The sequence below is a fragment of the Cynocephalus volans genome, chromosome 1 (assembly GCF_027409185.1).
Source record: "Cynocephalus volans isolate mCynVol1 chromosome 1, mCynVol1.pri, whole genome shotgun sequence".
Classification (NCBI taxonomy): Eukaryota; Metazoa; Chordata; class Mammalia; order Dermoptera; family Cynocephalidae; genus Cynocephalus; species Cynocephalus volans.
In genome coordinates this window covers 24,573,283-24,590,813 of record NC_084460.1, presented here as the reverse complement: position 1 = coordinate 24,590,813, position 17,531 = coordinate 24,573,283, and the positions used below count along the sequence as shown (strand labels likewise).

At 42.1% G+C, this 17,531-nt stretch overlaps 1 protein-coding gene and 1 pseudogene across 1 annotated transcript in view; both read right to left on the bottom strand.

The window, feature by feature from the left end:
* The window catches only part of DNAAF9 (dynein axonemal assembly factor 9), a 145,957-nt gene extending 138,317 nt beyond the window's left edge, over positions 1–7,640 (bottom strand). Inside the window, exon 1 of the mRNA XM_063100122.1 lies at positions 7,523–7,640. Within this exon, the coding sequence (XP_062956192.1) occupies positions 7,523–7,605 (83 nt within the window). The 5' untranslated portion in view covers positions 7,606–7,640. The remainder of the gene's footprint in view (positions 1–7,522) is intronic.
* An 8,551-nt stretch (positions 7,641–16,191) lies between these two features.
* LOC134370373 (lysine-rich nucleolar protein 1-like) lies at positions 16,192–17,329 on the bottom strand (annotated as a pseudogene).
* Between the last annotated feature and the right edge of the window lie 202 nt (positions 17,330–17,531).

The window sequence follows — 17,531 nt, the reverse complement described above, 5'->3', positions numbered from 1 at the left end:
CCTTTGCTTCTAGAGGTGACCAATGAGACATGAAGAAGTCATCAGATGGAAGCTTCTGTGGAAGCTCATTGAAGGGAGCTGACTAAACTAGGAGGCATACCCCTTCCCTTTCTCCTTCTTGTCTGATAGACATGATGGCTGAGTTCCTGCAGCCATTTTGTAACGATGGCCCTATGGTGAAGATAGAAGCCACCTGCTAAAGATCACAAAATATAAACACAGAAAAGGCCTAGTTCCCTGATGACTTTATTCCAGGACTGGCCTGCCCTCCTCTAGATAAATATCTTTTGCAAGAGAAAGAGAGAATAAATCCGAAAGGTAAGTCATTATTGTCACATATCTTTTACCAGCTGGCAAATGTAGTTACTAACTTACAGGCCACCTTATCTTAAATGGTTAAAACTCATGCCCAATTGCAATTTGTGTTTACATATATTTCATGAATTGGTAATCGTAAGACACTCTACAAACTAAATTCAAGAACTTCAGAAAATGCTATCCACCACAAATGGAAAATGTTATCTGGAAGTCTGGTCATTATACTCCAGGATAACAACACTTTATTTTCCATTTTCTTCCTTTTCACTGTCTTTCTCTGATCATTTCCTCACACAATCTGCTCTTTGTCAGAAGTCAATTTCACAAGTCTTCATTCAGAAAGCATCCGCAATTACTTTTTCTCACTTCTTTGACTATTAAAAGTATGCCAAATCTAAATGCTATATGGAATCCTGGACTGGATCCTGGAATAGAAAAAGGACATATGGAATAACTGGAGAAAATCAATGTGGAAAAACTGGGGAAATTCAAATAAAGTCTGGAATACTTAACTCTAAGTAAACTAAAGTATTATACAATACTAATTTCTTAGTTTTGATAAATGCACCATAGATATATTTAAGATGTTGATTAACATTAAAGGAATTTGGGGGCCAAGCCCGTGGCGCATTTGGTAGAGTGCCGTGCTGGGAGCGCGGCGACGCTCCCGCCGCGGGTTCGGATCCCATATAGGAATGGCCAGTGCACTCACTGGCTGAGTGCTGGTCACGAAAAAGACAAAAAAAAAAAAAAAAAAAAAAGGAATTTGGGTACAGGGTATATATAGAAATACTATGCACCACCTTTGCAACTCATCTATAAATCTAAAATTATTTCAAAATAAAAAGTTAAAAACAAAAAGTATGCCGAATGAGCTGCTTTTTCTTCAGATTAGGGCTTAAAATCATAGGCAACAGTTTTAAATACCCAACTTGCAAACCTTACTTTTTCTTTTCTTTTTTTTAAGTTTCAGGACAAACAAGTTGTGTAACTTAAAGGGCCTTTGCATCTCATTCACTTCCCCTCTCCGAAGGATAGAACATCAGAGAAGAGCCCAAGAGGTAAGAAACATTGTCAAGATATCATGCACTATTAATGCCATAATACTAACTCAATACGAGTCCTCAGCATAATGTTATTCCACACAAATGAAAAGGCACATAACTAGGCCTCTACCACTGGGCCAGGAAAAAAAGCCATAAAAACTAACAAGCATACACTTTTTGGTTCTACAGGCACCACACCAAGCCTCCCTGGCCAGCATCCAAACAAGTATACTGGAAGCTGAAATTTCACATTTTCAGATATTCAAGGGCATAGTGTATTTTGAGGTTTCTTAGGGCAGGGACCATCTGTACTTCAATTGCAGTTATTACTTCAATAGATCCATAAACCCAAAAGAGAACCAGGAGTATTGGCAATTGGCCAACGAACATCACTTGAAGAGATAACTGACCTCTGTGAGGCTTTAATTACAGTGCTGTCTGTACAGCATCATTATCATGAACCACTTTCTCACCACTTAATTTACAACTATGACTTCATTCTCTGAACACTCATGAAATTTAACATAGCCAACAAATTCACTTGTAATTATTCTCTATTCATTCAATAAATAATTAGTGCAAGCATTGTTTCATAATAGCTAACAACAGCAGTTTATATTTAGCAAGTACTGACTAGGTGCCAGATATTGATCTAAGCACTAGAAGAAGCAATGTGGGAAAAGGCAATAAAAAACAGTCCCAGCCCTTTGGTAATTTCCAGGGGAAACAAAAAGATCCTTCCTTATGCGCTCCTTGACAAGGAAAAAAATCCCACCTGTACACGGTATAGAGGGGCTCTAGCACAGGAACCTTAGTCAGATTGTTTTTGCTAGAGCACATCCTCCAGTTAGCTTCTTCATAAAACATGCATAGAAGGTCAAATTTGAGACCTTACATGTGTGAAATGTCTTTATCCTTCCTTCACACCTGCCTGAGAGTTTGGCTGGATACAGAAACCTGGGTGGGAATCCATTTTCCTTCGGAAGGTACTGTTTGCTCCATTACTGTCTATCTTCCAATCCTGCTAGAATCCTGATTCCTAATCCTACCTATGTGATTGGTAGATATACTTTTGTCTTCATAGTGCTCAAAAACTTCATGTTGCTGTGCCATGGCATGGATATTTTAAAATTCATTGTACTGGATTCTTGGCAAGTCCTTTTAATCTGGAAACTCATGTCCCTTGGTTCTGAGAAATTTTATTTTTTGATAATTTCTTCATGCCATCAAATGATAACCACCCTCTATCCCTTCTTGCTACAGACATCTACAGATCCCTGGGTCATTCAGTCCTCCTCATTCCCTAAAGACTTTAGCTTCTGGATCATTACCTATTTTGCAATTGCTATTTCTACTTTAATTCATGATAATCTAAATATGCACCACTATCTTTACCTCTCAGTTCCTTGACTCCTCTTTTCCAATGGTGTTGTCCTCTATCCTACTTCAGCCACTCCCTCCCACGATGCCCACATCCAAGCAGCTCTACGCAGCTGTAGGAAAAGCATACAACTATGGTAACTGGGTCTCACCTTATATTTATAACCATAAATATCAAATGAGCACTTGGTGCTGCCTGGCAGTCCTAAAACTTTTCCCTATTCAACTCATTCCTCTCCACTCTCCTGGATGAATTTTACACCTCCTTTCTCCTTGAGCTTCCAAGACCTCCCCCCCTCTTCATTTTCAGCTGAAGACCTTACTTCTTATTTACCCAAGAAATGTAGAAATAATTAGAAGAGAACTTCCACTTTCTCCCACCACCAAGCTACCAAGGCACCCATGTTTGATGTAGGTCCAAATAATCTGCCACCAGTGAACTGTCTGCACTGCAGCTATCTAGCTTGAGGCCAACATATCCATTTGTGTACTTGACTTTACTCCATCTTAGCTACTCAAGGACTTCACTCCTCCAAATGTTCCTTGTCTCTATTGAATCATCTATTTTTCCCCATCCCTGTTGCATCATTTCCATCAATTTACAAACATGTTATGTCTGCCACCTAAAAACAAAGACAACTCTCTTAATACCTCATGACCTTCCAGCTATAGCTCCATTACTCTGCTCTCCCTTGTAACAATCCTTGAAAAAACATTAGTGACTATATATATTCATTGTCTTCAATTTCCCTCACATTTTCTCTTGAACCCACTACACTAAAACTGTTCTTGTCAAGGTCACTAATGACCTCCACATTATCAAAAATTTTTTTGTCGGCTGGCCAGTTCAGGGATCAAACCCTGGCCCTTGGTGTTATCAGTATCATGCTCTAACCAACTGAGCTAACCAGCCAGCCCCTACATCATCAAATCTAATAGTCTATTCTTAGTCCTCATCAGACTATCAACAGTGTCATCTGACTTTCAATGACTATCCTTGATTATTCTCCTACCTCAGAGATAGGAAACCATTTTCCCTCAGAATTTGGAACACATTGCTACATTGTCTTTCCTGGAAACTTCTTACTCTCTTTACTCTTCATATATGATACCCCAGTGCTTGGATGTTAGTCCTCTTCTCTATCTGCATTCACTCCCTGGATCTCTTATCTAGTCTCGTGGCTTTAAATAAAAAAATTGGGAGTCATCAATATAAGGATGATATCTCCAGTCCCAACCTCCCTCCTGAACTCCGGACTAATACGTCCTACTGCCTATCCAGTATCTCCACTTGGATATCTATTAGGCAACTCAAAATGAACAAGAGCAAAATTGTGAACTCTACAAGGGGCCTTCAAAAAGTTCATGGAAAGATTTGTATTATCTTTTCATTCTACTCTTTTTTTCCCACAAACTTTTTGAAGTTTTTTCCACAAACCTTTTGAAGTACCCTTGCATTCTATCCACAAACATGCTTTCCTAGCATTCCCACTATCAGTAAATGGCAACTCCATTCTTTGAACAGCTGAGGACAAAATTGACTAGATCTTCCTTGCACTATTGTTCCTTCAGCCCTATTTCTTCCTCAGTACTTCTCACCACTCAGTATTAAGATTTTTATTGTTTTTGTCTCTTTCCACTTACAAAAGAGCTCTAAGGGCAGGAGACTGCCTTATTTATATGAATCCACAGTACCTAACACAGTATATGTAGGCTTATTTGTATAAAGAGGTGGTGAAAGACTGGCCGGTTAGCTCAGTTGGTTAGAGCACTACCTTGTAACACCAAGGTCAAAAATTCAGATCCCTGTATGGGACAGCCATCCAAAAAAAACCAATCAAACAAAAGGGGCTGGCCCAGTTAACTCAGCTGGTTAGAGCACGGCCTTGTAATGCCTTGTAACACCTGGGTCGAGGGCTTGGGTACCAGCCAGCTGCCAAAATAAAAAAGAGGCAGTTAAATTCAATCTGTTAAAACGTCCCAAGCTGGAACAGACTCTACTGCAAAAAAGATTTTGAAGTAAGAAAGTGTATTTCAGCTACATCTCCACTGGTTCCTTAATACTAGATAGGTTATACTTTGGTAATAATTCCAAAATCCCAGTGGTGTTTCACTTCTTACTCATGCTACATGTCAAACATAAGTCACCTGGAAGCTTACTCTGGATCTCAGACTGATGGAGTAGCAACAATTTGGAGCACCAGCAGCCACCATGACAGAAGGAGAGTGAGTGGCAAAATACACATCAGAAGCTTTTACCATGAAAGGCTACAGACTATTCCTATGCACATTTCATTAACCAAAGGCAACTCAAAGATGCAAGCAAGTATAAATAATTCTACTACATACTCAAGAGACAGAAACCAAAAATATTTGATAGCACTGATAACTATCATATCCTTAAAAAGAAGCCTCTAATTCTGAGCAACAATATTTTAACTCCTGAAGCTCCAGTAGCGCAATCGGTTAGCGCGCGGTACTTATATAACAATATTTTAACTCCTGATCTCCATTTTCCATCTGTAAAAATGAACTTCCTTGCTAGAAGAGAACAACATACTTACAAAGTACTATCTATGGGTCTTTAGGAATGTAACTTCACCAGTTAGGCCTGCCTCTTTCATCACTCAGGAGTATGAGAGCAGCAAGGAAGCCAAATACAGGGGACAGGAAAGTGCTGAGCCCAAACCTGCTAGAAAAGTTCAATGTCAAAAGTAAGAGAAAGTCTTGAATAGGCAAGAAAAGTACATACAATTATGTAGAGGTGGAGAAAGCAGGGTAACCTTCACCAAATTTCTTTTACCAAAGGTATGAAACAGGCAGGCCCTGGGGTTCCTTGCACTACCCCTTGTCAGAAATCTAACAAGTTTTACTCAAACCATCATGTTAGCCAACATGCTTCTTTTTAACATAAAACATTACCTTTTTAAAAATAAAGAAAAATCACTCAGCTATGCTACTAGAAACAAGGAAGGCAGAGTACTTTAGAAATGGATTTTACTGTAAAGCTGATTTTTTTGGTTTTTTCTAAGTCTCAAGATTCCAGCTCAAGACGATCTAAGATAAACCCCAAGTCTACACTGAGCCTAGATTTAGCGGATGGCTGCTCCAAGTTCTAAAGTATCCTGTTCGGAGGAGGGGGGGAGGGAGAAGGGAGGGAGGTTTTGGTGATGGGGAGCAATAATCAGCCACAATGTATATCGACAAAATAAAATTTTAAAAAAATTAAAAAATAAAAAATAAAATAAATAAAAAATAAAAGTATCCTGTTCGATTTCTATACAAAGTCAAATACTTCCTAACAGTGAAACTGTCTGGCAGAAACACTGGGACAAATTGGACATAGTTACCATAAGCTGTAAAGCCCACAAGGAATTACAATGAAGAGCAGAGCAAAGTCACCTTTCAAATAAGAAGCAAATTAGGGCTCCTAAATGCAAAGCTTCATTGGTATCTAGCTCCATCTCCCCTATCCTTTATTCATTCAACAAGCATGTATTAGTTACTGGGGTGTGGGAAGGAATGCAAGAAATAAAAGAAGGACAGGGTTCTAAGAATTAGTTCTTGCTCTCCATGAATTTGGTCTAGTTAGAACAGACAGACAAATAACCCCAAAAAACAGACTGGCAAGCAAGAAGTTAAAACATAATGCGTAAAGTACCATAATAAATATACAGAAAAAAAACCCAAAAAACTTTCTAACATATAGGTTGCCAACCTCCTTTCAAGGGAACGATACCATTTTCTTTGCTAAGTAACTAGAATAAAGAAAAAGCAAACAAACAAAAAAAACCCTCTCCTGGTTTAATGACAGTTTAGCAGTACCAAAGCTCATTACTCACATCCTCTTCCTCCTTCTCAAAGATCTCTGCTGCAACCTCTCCATCATTCCAACCTCCACACTGCGCTGGCAGCCCCATTCCAGCTCGACCACAGTGCCCAGACTATCAAGGTCAACTCCGAATGCACAGGGAGCAGAAATCATCAAAAAGATATCGAAAGGAGACGAGGCGTCACCCTCCTCAATGTCACCCCACCCCCTTTACCGAGGCACCCAGGAGCTCTGTCCCTAGGCTCAGGGGCCTGGCGTCCGCCGCTTTTGGGGGTTCTGGACTTCTTTTTCCTATCCATCCAGTTCATTTTTCCTCCTGCGCCCCTAGTAACCTCCGCCTCCCCCTAAGCTAAGCTTCCTATTGTGGAGTGAGGGGACGTCGCGATGCCGGCGGGGGCAGGAGGAGGTGGTGAAACGCGCAATAGGGAAGATGCTGTCCGTGTGCATGCAGTGCGCGAGAATACTCTTCTGGGAGGCTGCTGTCAAGGGCAAATGCTTTAAAGACAGTTAGGGGAGCTTTACAGGTAAGCCGTTTCTGAGGGAACTCCATTTGGGGTTCTATGCGAGAAAGCTATTGTGCGGGGACAGGGGTCTCTAAAGATATCCGTTTCTGGGGGAAATATTCCACGGGAAAGCCAAGTGAATTATCCATGGGGAAGCCACTGTGGGGTTCTCTATAGGGGAATCCTTCCAGGGGAAAACGTTCTACAGGGGTGGGGATGTCATAATACGAGTCTTCACAGGGAACCATTGTGTCTATAGGGGAGCCACTGTGGGGCCTCTACAGAGGGCGCCGTTCCTGGGGAAACGTTCCTCCCGAGCCGTTTGAAAAGAACCGAGCGCGAGGAAGCCATGTCGAGCCACGCCCTGCGGCTGGAGGCGTCTCCGGACCCGACGGCCCGCATCCCCCACCCGGCCGTCCCTCTGCGGCCTTAGCCCCACGTACCTGACGGAGGGTGACCCGCGGCGGGAGCCGCCGGAGGACCGCGCGCGGGGTAGCCCCAGCCGGCGCTGGGGGTACACCTCCATGGCGGCAGGCGACGGAGGAGGACGGTGCAGCTGCGAGGGTCACTCAGCCTGCCGGGCGGCTCCAGGCCCGCTGCGGAGGGGCGGGGCGGGGCGGCGGGGCGTGCCGGGTGGGAGGGGGCGCGGCGCGCGGGGGCACGGCGGGGGCGGGGCCGGACGCGCGTCAGGAGGGTGGGGGGGGCTTCAGTACTGGCGGGGAGTGGGAGGCTGGCGCATGGCCGCGCCCTCCTAAATTTGCGAGGTGGCCAGGCCGGACGTGAGAAGCGCGGGCCCTCAGGGTGAGATTTACCACGGCTCCGCTCTGCCCAGTCCTCAGGCCCCGCATCATGGAGTGGGACTTTGATCGACACCCCCCAGCCACGCTCGCGGACGCGCTCGGAGGCGGGGCTTTGCTCCAGCCCCGCCCCCCTCCGGCCGGTTGCAGCCTCCAGCGAAGCCTAGCGCTGGGGTCTCTCCCGTGCCCGGCTCGCTTCCACGGGTCTCCCGGGTGGGGACCTCGCAGCTGTCTCCGCTCCTGCAGCTCATCAATTTCGCACCCACCTTCAGACATCCAGCAGATTTCTAGCAGGCCTCGGGTTACCAGTGCGCATCCAGCCCTGCGCAGGGAATGGGTATTAGGGGCTCACGGGATCCCAGAGGACTCCTCCTATCTCTTACAGGTCCTGACTTGACTCGTTTCTGACTTTGGAGCCATGGACAAGAAACTTAATCTCACCGAGCCCTCAGTTTTTCGTATGTGAAACAGGGGAAATACTTCATTGGTGGATTTCCAGGCGTCCTGTGTATACAGGACGTATTGTTTTTGTCCTGCGTCATATATTGATCTTGTCAGGATGCCTTAATGTCCCATATTCATCTTTTTACAATAAATTACGATAATTATTTAGAGCTATTTTCCACCACAGTAATTGACGCTTAAATCACTTCAGTGACAAAAATGGCTGAAAATCCTACCACCACAAATAAAGATCTGGGCAATCTCTGTGGTGCCTCCTGAAGGCTTAGCTGAGGGAAGACCACAAAAAGGGAGTAGGGATTTAAAGTGCTTATTTTTTCATATTAAAGAAAGGAGAAGACTTTTTTGGCTCAAGTCCCAAATCGTGAACAAGTAACCACCGTTAGAGGTAACTTCACGCGGGCCGGCCTGTGGCTCACTCGGGAGAGTGCGGTGCTGAGAGGTAACTTCACGTCATACACATACTCTGAAAAGCAACCAGCAACAGCTTCACTTCAGGAGCTTATGATTCTAAGAATCAGTCGGTCAACAACAGCTTCACTCCGGAAACCGTGCTTCTGAAAGTTAGTAAATCAGTGACAACCGCACGCATCTGAAAGTCAACCAATCATTAACAGGTCTATGCCTCTAAACAATAGTCAATTAGCAAGTGCCTCACACAGACCACCACACTCCTGAAAGTCAGCTGGTCCTCAGCTGCCCTACTCCAGTGACCACACTAACACAGCTAAGAGTTTGTCCATCGCTAAACACTCCCGCATCTAAAAGACCACCAATCCTTGAAGGCCAGGTTTCCAAAACTTTATGTAAGATTAGCTCTGGCTTTTTTCAGAGAGACCGTTTTACAAGTACAGTTCTCCCGTGCAAACAGATAAGAAATTTAGCTTTTTCTTGGCATCAGACTTTGAATTCAGTTTATTGTTTTTCCCAAGTTCAAAGTTCACAACTCTTTCAAGATTCTACTCTCATTTACCTTAGGTATAAGTTTGGGCTTGTGACAGATGCAATGTCACAGCCATGAGATTTATCAGACAAAATCTTTTTAATTCTTGCTATGGTTTCTATTATCAATTTTTAAAAACAGTTCAATGGGTATATGCACAGAACCGTGTAACCACCAGCACGATCAATTTTAGATCATTTTTATCACCCAAACAGGAAACTTTCTATTAGCAGTCATTTCCCCTTTCTCCCCAGCTACCTCAGCCCTAGGCAACCACTAATCTTTCTCTTTATAAATTTTCATTTTCTAAACATTTTGTGTGTGTATATATATATATATATATATACACATATACATACACACATTTTTTTTTTCTAAAAGATGACCGGTAAAGGGGATCTTAACCCTTGACTTGGTGTTGTCAGCACTATGCTCACCCAGTGAGCTAACCGGCCATCCCTATATGGGATCTGAACTCATGGCCTTGGTGTCATCAGCACCACACTCTCCCAAGTGAGCCACGGGCTAGCCCCAACATTTTGTATAATAGGAATCATACAAAATGTGGTCTTTTGTGACTGGCTTCTTCCATTTAGCATAATGTTTATAAGGTTCATCCATGTTGTAGCATGTATCAGAATGTTTTTCCTTTTTATGGTTGAATGGATATATCACATCTTTTCCATTTATTAGTTAATGGACATGTAGATATTTTCCACTTTGTTGTTTCTTAGCCAGTGCTGTTATCAACAGTTGTATACAAGTTTTTGTGTGGACATGTTTTCTTTTTATTTTTTAGTAGCATTTTTATTAGCATAGTCATTATTACAAACCATAATTATTCTTGATGCCCCTTACCTGACCAATCACTCCCCAACCTCCCTCCCTCCCCCCATCTCTAGTATTTTTAGGTTTGTTCTCTCCTTCTGAAAGTTCAAGATATTATTGTGCTTTTCTTCCTTCCTTCCTTCCTTTCTTTGTCTCTCCTTATTTCTAAGCACTCAGTTATTTGAGGACAGGCAGTATTTCTCTTTCTGTGTCTGGCTTATTTCACTTAACATAATTTTCTCCAGGCTCATCCATGTTGCTGCAAATGGCAGAATTTCATTCTTTTTTATGGCTGAGTAGTATTCCATGGTGTATGTATACCACATTTTCCTTATCCAGTTGTCTGTCAATGGACATTTAGGAAGTTCTGCGCATTCTTAAAAACTGGATTGTTTGTATTTTATTACTGAGTTAAATGAGTCCTTTATTTTAGAGTATTTTGGATATGTGTCCTTTCCTGGATATATGCACTGGGAATGTTTTCTCCCCATTTATGGGTTGCATTTACATTTTTTTGAGGGTATCTTTTGTGGAGCAGAATATTTTAATTTTCATGAAGTCTAATTTATTAACTTTTTTCATTTCTTTAAGAGGGGATTGTGGCTGTCTATGGTGTTCAGGGGTATGGGAACAGGGAGAGGTAGGAAGGCCTGGACCAGCCAAGAGACTTTACCTGAGGTAATAATTTCTCTCCCCTCAACGCCTCAAATCAGGATCTTGAAGATGCAAAATAATAAAGTCTTAAACAGATTCAATTGTGATATTTGTTTGCAAGGCTATTTCATAACTGTCTGTGATGGTCTGGAAGGCTTCTCAGAAGAAGCAACATTTGTGCAGGGTGTCCAGAAGATAAGTGATAATAAAAGCTATTATTTAAAAACACACTGTGTTCTAAGCACCTTTCATGTACTCCTTTGTGGTAGCCACCTCCAAAATGGCCCCAGAGCTCCTCAGCTCCTATATCCCTGCCTTTGTATAGCCTCCTCCCACACTGAATCATGTCTAGCCTGTGACCAATAGAGTATGGCAGAAGTCACAATGTGTGACTTCCAAGGCTTGGTAATAAAAGACATATGCAGCTTCCATTCGTTTTCCCTTGCATCACTTGCTCTAGAGCAAGACAGCTGCCATTTTATGAGGATACTCAATCAGCTCTATTGAGAAGCCCACATGGTAAGACACCCAGGCCTCCTGCCAAAAACCAGTACCAACTTGTCAGTCATGTGACTGAGCCAGTCTGGCAGCAGATTTCCCAGCTCCAGTCAAACCTGTGGATGATTACAGCCCCAGCTGACATCTTGATTGCAGAATTGAGAGATCCTGAGCTGGAACCAATCAGCTAAGCTGCTCCTGAATTCCTGACCCACGAAAGCTGTTCAAGATAATAAATGTTTTATGTTGTTACAGGTCACTAAGTTTGAGAGTAATTTGTCATGTAGCACCTGATAACTAATACATCCTCACAATAGTTCTATAAGGTAAGAATGAGGTGTATCTCCATTATACAAATAAGGAAACAAATGCTCAGAAAGGTTAAGTGACTTACCCAAATAAGTAAGTAGAGCAGATTTTTTTCCTCTGACAAATAATTTAAATTTTATCACAATTTCCATGGAGAAACAATAAAGGGAAACATCACAACTCAGATAACAAATCTCTTCAGTCCTCCCTGAACCTCTTCCCCTAGCCCCCAACATTCCATTATCTTCTCTCAAAAACTCTCAGGCCTGCCCAACATTCCACCCGCCCTCCCACACCCTGTCCCTCCTTGCATTTCCCACTAAGCAAAGCAAAAGCTGACTATGTTAGAACTGAGTTTTGATTCTAGCTCTTTCCCCAGGGTGCATGTTCCTAACCACTCTGCCTTCTTGAAAGGTTTTTCTAGGAAAAGAATAAGGGAAGGGCATTAGAAGCACAGAATATAACAAATGCAAAGCAGCGAGGGTGTGACAGAATCCAGCTGCTTCAAAGGGATGGACAGTAGTCCAGTGTAGCTACAAGTTAAACTTCCTGGGAAAGGAGGTAGCAGGATGAGGCAGGAAAGGAGTTGATAGGCAGTATGTAGAAACCTATAGGCCGTGCCAACACTTTTGGATTTTTCTACATCAAAAGACCCTAGGCAGGTGAGAGACATGCTTTTATCTGAGTTTTCAAAAGAAACGTTAGTAGTTTAGCAGGCGCTGTTGGTGCTCCTTGGCAGTTACCATTGCCCTGCATCCTGGCCCACCTTTCATCCTCAGCAGTCAGGAAGGACTGGGGAATTAATACCTGCTGGAAGCCCTCAATCAGTAACTGAATGGAGTTGTATAAATACCCCAGGTTCTCACTCCTCAGTCAGGATAAGTCTGAGGCACACGTTCCATAGTGATTCTCAGGGTTCTCCAGTAGATTTAAGCTCCAATTGCCCATCTGCTTGATGATGTGCAGTTGGCTGCTTTCTCTTCCCTGAATCTCTTCCCCACTCTTTTGTTGATTTTTCCCTGAGATTAGTTCCCAAATAAGGTACTAGCACTCAAATTCTTATCTCGGGGTCTAGTTCTGAGCAGGAAGAGGAAGGGAGATTATAAACTAAAACAGATGGAATAAGAAGTAATATATACCATGTTTACTAGAATGTCCATTAAAGTGTTGATTTTTCCCAAATTACTCTATGAATTAAATACAATTTCCAACAAAATCCTAACAGATTATTTTTAATGGAACTTAAAAAAAACTGGTCCCTAAGGTCGTTAATGGCAAAGTCGGTTGTGGAAAAGAAGAATAAGGAGAGGGAACTTGCCCTACCAAATATCAGGATTTGTTATAAAGCTATTAATAATTAAGATTTACTATAAACCTATCATAATGGCACATGGGGGGTAAACAGATCCAAACATACATGGGACCTTGTTGTATAATAAATGAGGCATTACAAATCAGTGAGGAATTGGTGGGCTATTCAGTAAGTAGTGCCAAACAACTGACTATTCATGTGAAAAAAAATTTAAATCCTTATGTGGCATAATTCAAAATAAACTATGGAGATTTAAATATGAAAAACAAAAACTTGAAATTATTAGAGAATATTTTTATGGCTTAAGGAAAAGGAAGGATTTCTCAAATAAGAAAGAAAATCAGAAATCCAAAGAAAAGACTGATATATTTGACCGAATCAAAGTTCAAAATATCTGTACAACAACAGATAGTATAACCAAGTTAGCTATCGATGCTATAACACAGATGAAACATGAAAGCATTATGCTAAGTGAAAGAAGCCAGTTGAAAAGACTGCATAGTGTATGATTGCATTTATATGAAAGGTCCAAAAATAAGCAAATCTGTAGAGACAAAGTAGATTAGTAGTTGCTAGAGGATTGGGGAATTAGGGGAAATGGGGAATAACTGCTAAGTGTGGGGTTTCTTTTAGGGATGATGATCATGCTCTAAAATTAGATTGTAGTGATGGTTGTACAACCCTGTGAATATATGTAAAACCACTGAACTGTATACTTTAAATTGTGAATTTTATGGCATGTGAATTATATCTCAATAAAACTTTTTTTTTTAAAAAAAGGCAAGCCACACACTGGGAGATGATATTTGCTTTGAATATTACTGACACAATATATCAAGGAACACCTATAAAACAATAAAAATGACAAATATCCCAATATAAAAATGCACAAAGAATTAGAATTGACCACCTTGTAAAGATATTTGCACTCTCATGTTCATTGCAGCATTATTCACAATAGTCAAGATATGGAAACAACCTAGATGTCCACCAGCAGATGAATGGATAAAGAAACTGTGGTATATATGAGTATATTCAATGGAATATTATTTAGCCTTAAAAAAAAAAAAAGAAAAGATCCTGCCATTTGCCATAACATAGATGAACCCAGAAGACATTATGCTAAGCCAGACACAAAAAGAAAAATATTACATGATCTCACTTATACATGGAATATTTTTAAAAGGTTAAATATACAGAGAGAGAGAATAGAAAGTTATCAGGGGTGGAGCGGGAGGGAGGAAATGGGGAGATGTAAGTCAAAGGATACAAAGTAGCAGATATGGAGGATGAACAAGTCTGAAGATCTAATGTACAACATGAGGACTATAGTTAATAATAGTGTATTATATTCAGAATTTTGGCTAAATGAGTAGATTATAGCTGCTCTTGCCACCGTGGGAAAAATATGGGTATCTGTATAAGATGATGGATATATTCATTTGTTGTACTATAATAACCATTTTACTATATATATGTTTCTCACAAAAATCCCAGCTCTTGCTTCAAGGGGGACAACTCTGTAGTACAATTCTCCCCCCAGTATCCTGTAGGACGAGACTAGATTCTTCTCTCCCTCCCCGATATACATTATGCCTGCTCCTTTTCTATCCTTGTCTCACTTCCTGTTCCTCCTATGAGCACACTCTCAGTAAATTATGTACATAAGAATCTCTACTTCGAGTTCTGCTTCTAGGGAACTTGACCCAAGACAAGTCCGCATCTACCAGGTAGCAGGAAAAAAAAGGCTTCTGTCCTGTCTAGCAACCTTAGTCTAATATAATGATTTGGTCAGACCTTTAGGTATCAATATAGACCCATGGGTTCCTTTTCATTCAATATATTATAATCAGTTCCTGCATTATTCATTTGAGGCTAACATTGTTCCAGATCTGACATGGAGCCCTTTATAAAATGTAGATCCTAAGGCACCTTCAGTCTCTCCTGGGAGTCTGGGATTTTACACTTATAACTGGCTCCCCCTAGTGCTGCTTATGCCCCTAAAAATTTGAAAAGCTGAGGCAAAGCCTGGCAAAGGACCATCTGATGGGTTTATGTCACGAGTGGTCCCATACCCACCAGGCAGTACAGTTGACCTTTGAATAACATGGGTTTAAACTGCGTGAGTCCACTCATATGCAGATTTTTCAATGTATTTAAATGTATGTAAATGTTTTTTAAATGTATTTTCTCTATGATTTTCTTAACATTTTCTCTAGCTTATTTTATTATAAGAATACAGTATATAATATATATATATATATAACATACAAAATATGTGTTAATTGACTTGTTCAAGTTATCAGTAAGGCTTCCAGTCAACAGGAGGCTAGAATGCGGCTGGCTGGTTAGCTCAGCTGGTTAGACCATGGTGTTATAACACAAAGGTCAAGGGTCTGGATCCCCATACTGGCCAGCTGCCAAAACGAAAAACAAAACCCCAGTAGGCTAGAAGTCAAAAGTTATACGTGAATTTTCAACTGCAGAGGGAGAGAGATCAGTGCCCCAAACCCCAGTGTTGTTCAAGGGTCAACTGTATAGCTAAAACTTGAAAAATCTGCATCTCTGAGACAGGGAAGGCAAGAATATCAGCAAAAGAAAGTGTGTCTTCTGGAGATGGAGAGGGGCAAGTAAGAAGTGGAGAGGTAGGGGCTGGAAATGAGATGCTTATGTTTTTTCCCTTGGGAAGACTACAGCAGACAACATACCTACTAATTCTAGCAACATTACAGCAATGTTTTTCTTTTTTTTCCCTCAATCAGAAGACATTTTAATCCCCAACGAGTATTCTGGGTGAGATTCCCAAGGGGGGATATTCAGCGTAATGAATAGTGACTTAGGGGTCGAGGTACAGAAGTATAGCACTTGGCACTCACTGGCTGAGTGACCCCGGGCGATTTTACTCCTTTATCCCTGAACTTCTGTTGCCTCATCTATAAAACAGGGATAATAACGGCACCCATTTCATAATTATGAAGATTAAATACATTAATGCAAGGAAAACATGTCGGTATGTGCCTGGAACATGCTGAACATCCAAAAAATGTTACCTACCATCATTTACACACGCCGATGTCTTCGGACAGGGATGGAATGTTTAAAACGGACAACAGTAGGTTTTAGACACTCACTTGCTCTCTTGGCTCCTGAAACATGAGCTACCCCCACCCCAGTTTGTCCAAACCCATCAAGATTGCCGTCCTTAATCTTCGCAGGTGTGTGATTCGAGACAACAGTCAGAGGGCTGTCATCTGCAAGACTAAACAATAAAAGCAATTTTGGCTGTGGTGGGGGACAGGACACTAGAGTTTAATCTTCCAACTTGATTGACTTGGAAGCATTCCTGTCGATATAAAAGATTTTGTCTGGGACAGTAGAGAAGCTGAGGCCAGCCCCTCAGTTGTACTTCCAGCTCATGGCCCAGTCGCAGTCCTGCTGCAGGTTGTGCTGCAGGGTGTCAGCTGCCTTCTTGTTGAGGGCCATGATGGGTCATGATGGCCAATCATGCGAGGAGGGTGGCTGAATGAAGGGGAGAGATTTTTAAAGCCACCCATAAGTTTGAGACATTTCAGTTTCTGTTCATCGTTTTCAAAACCAGCAGTATCCCACTGGCTGAATCGGGCTCCTGTCCGCTTCCTACTTTCAGAAGCCTCTGTTTTGCCCAACGCACGATCGATCTCTTCTTGCAAGGCCTTTTGCCTCACCTCCTTCCCAGGGACTCCTGCCACCCTGCTCTCTTTCTTCTTCTTTTTCTTCCTTTTTAAAGGCAACTCCTCAATGACTGGCTGCTCTCCCTTTTTCGTGGGCTTCATCTTCTTGGTTGGGGCCTTAGGGCCATCTCCAACTGGGATGTATTCTGGAGCCTCAACTTTGACTGGCTTCTTTTTATGTTCTTTCCTAGGGCTGCTGTTCACAGAACTAGAGTAGGAGGGTGTCTCTCTCCTGGTGGATTTTTTTTTTTTCTTCATCTTCACCCTGTGTTCCCTGGGGCTGTCCTGCTTCCGTTTCTGCCCCAAGGCTGCCTGGTCTCACCCTGCTCCCCCACTGGGCAAGCAGACAGAGCATCCCTGGCCTCACAGAACCGAGGGTCCCGGACTGAAAAGGCTGCAGAGTCCTGGGCCTTTCTTTTTCCTTCTTGCGTTTTTCGAGCTCCTTGCCAGCTCTGGCCACCTCCTCACTCTGTCTGGGAAGTGTTCATGCCTGAGCCATGGGACACGGCTGGAGATAACAAGGACTGCCTCTTCTTTTTCTTCACTAGAAGGATCTCAGGTGCCTGCCCTTGGGCTACATTCTTAGAGGGGGATGTGGCTCTTATAGGACAAGCATCAGGGAAATAATTGTTATTTTTTAAAATTGAGTATCGAGTCTCTGGTTCTTTGACCACCTTCTTCTTTTTTTTCTTCAGGAGCCCAAGGCCCAGGTCTACTTTGTGGGTCTTGGTGGTCATTTCCGCAGGCCAAAAGTCCCCGCTTCCACCACAGCAATATTTTTCTAAACAATGGGACCATTTGCTTCCATCCCCAAAGATGGGAAGCTCTTTGAATACTTGGAACCAAGCATTGATATTCAGGAAAAAGCCTTGATCAACATGGCAAATAGAACACGTAAGTACACACTGTCACTCCTGCTGAAAACTCCCAGTGAAATCC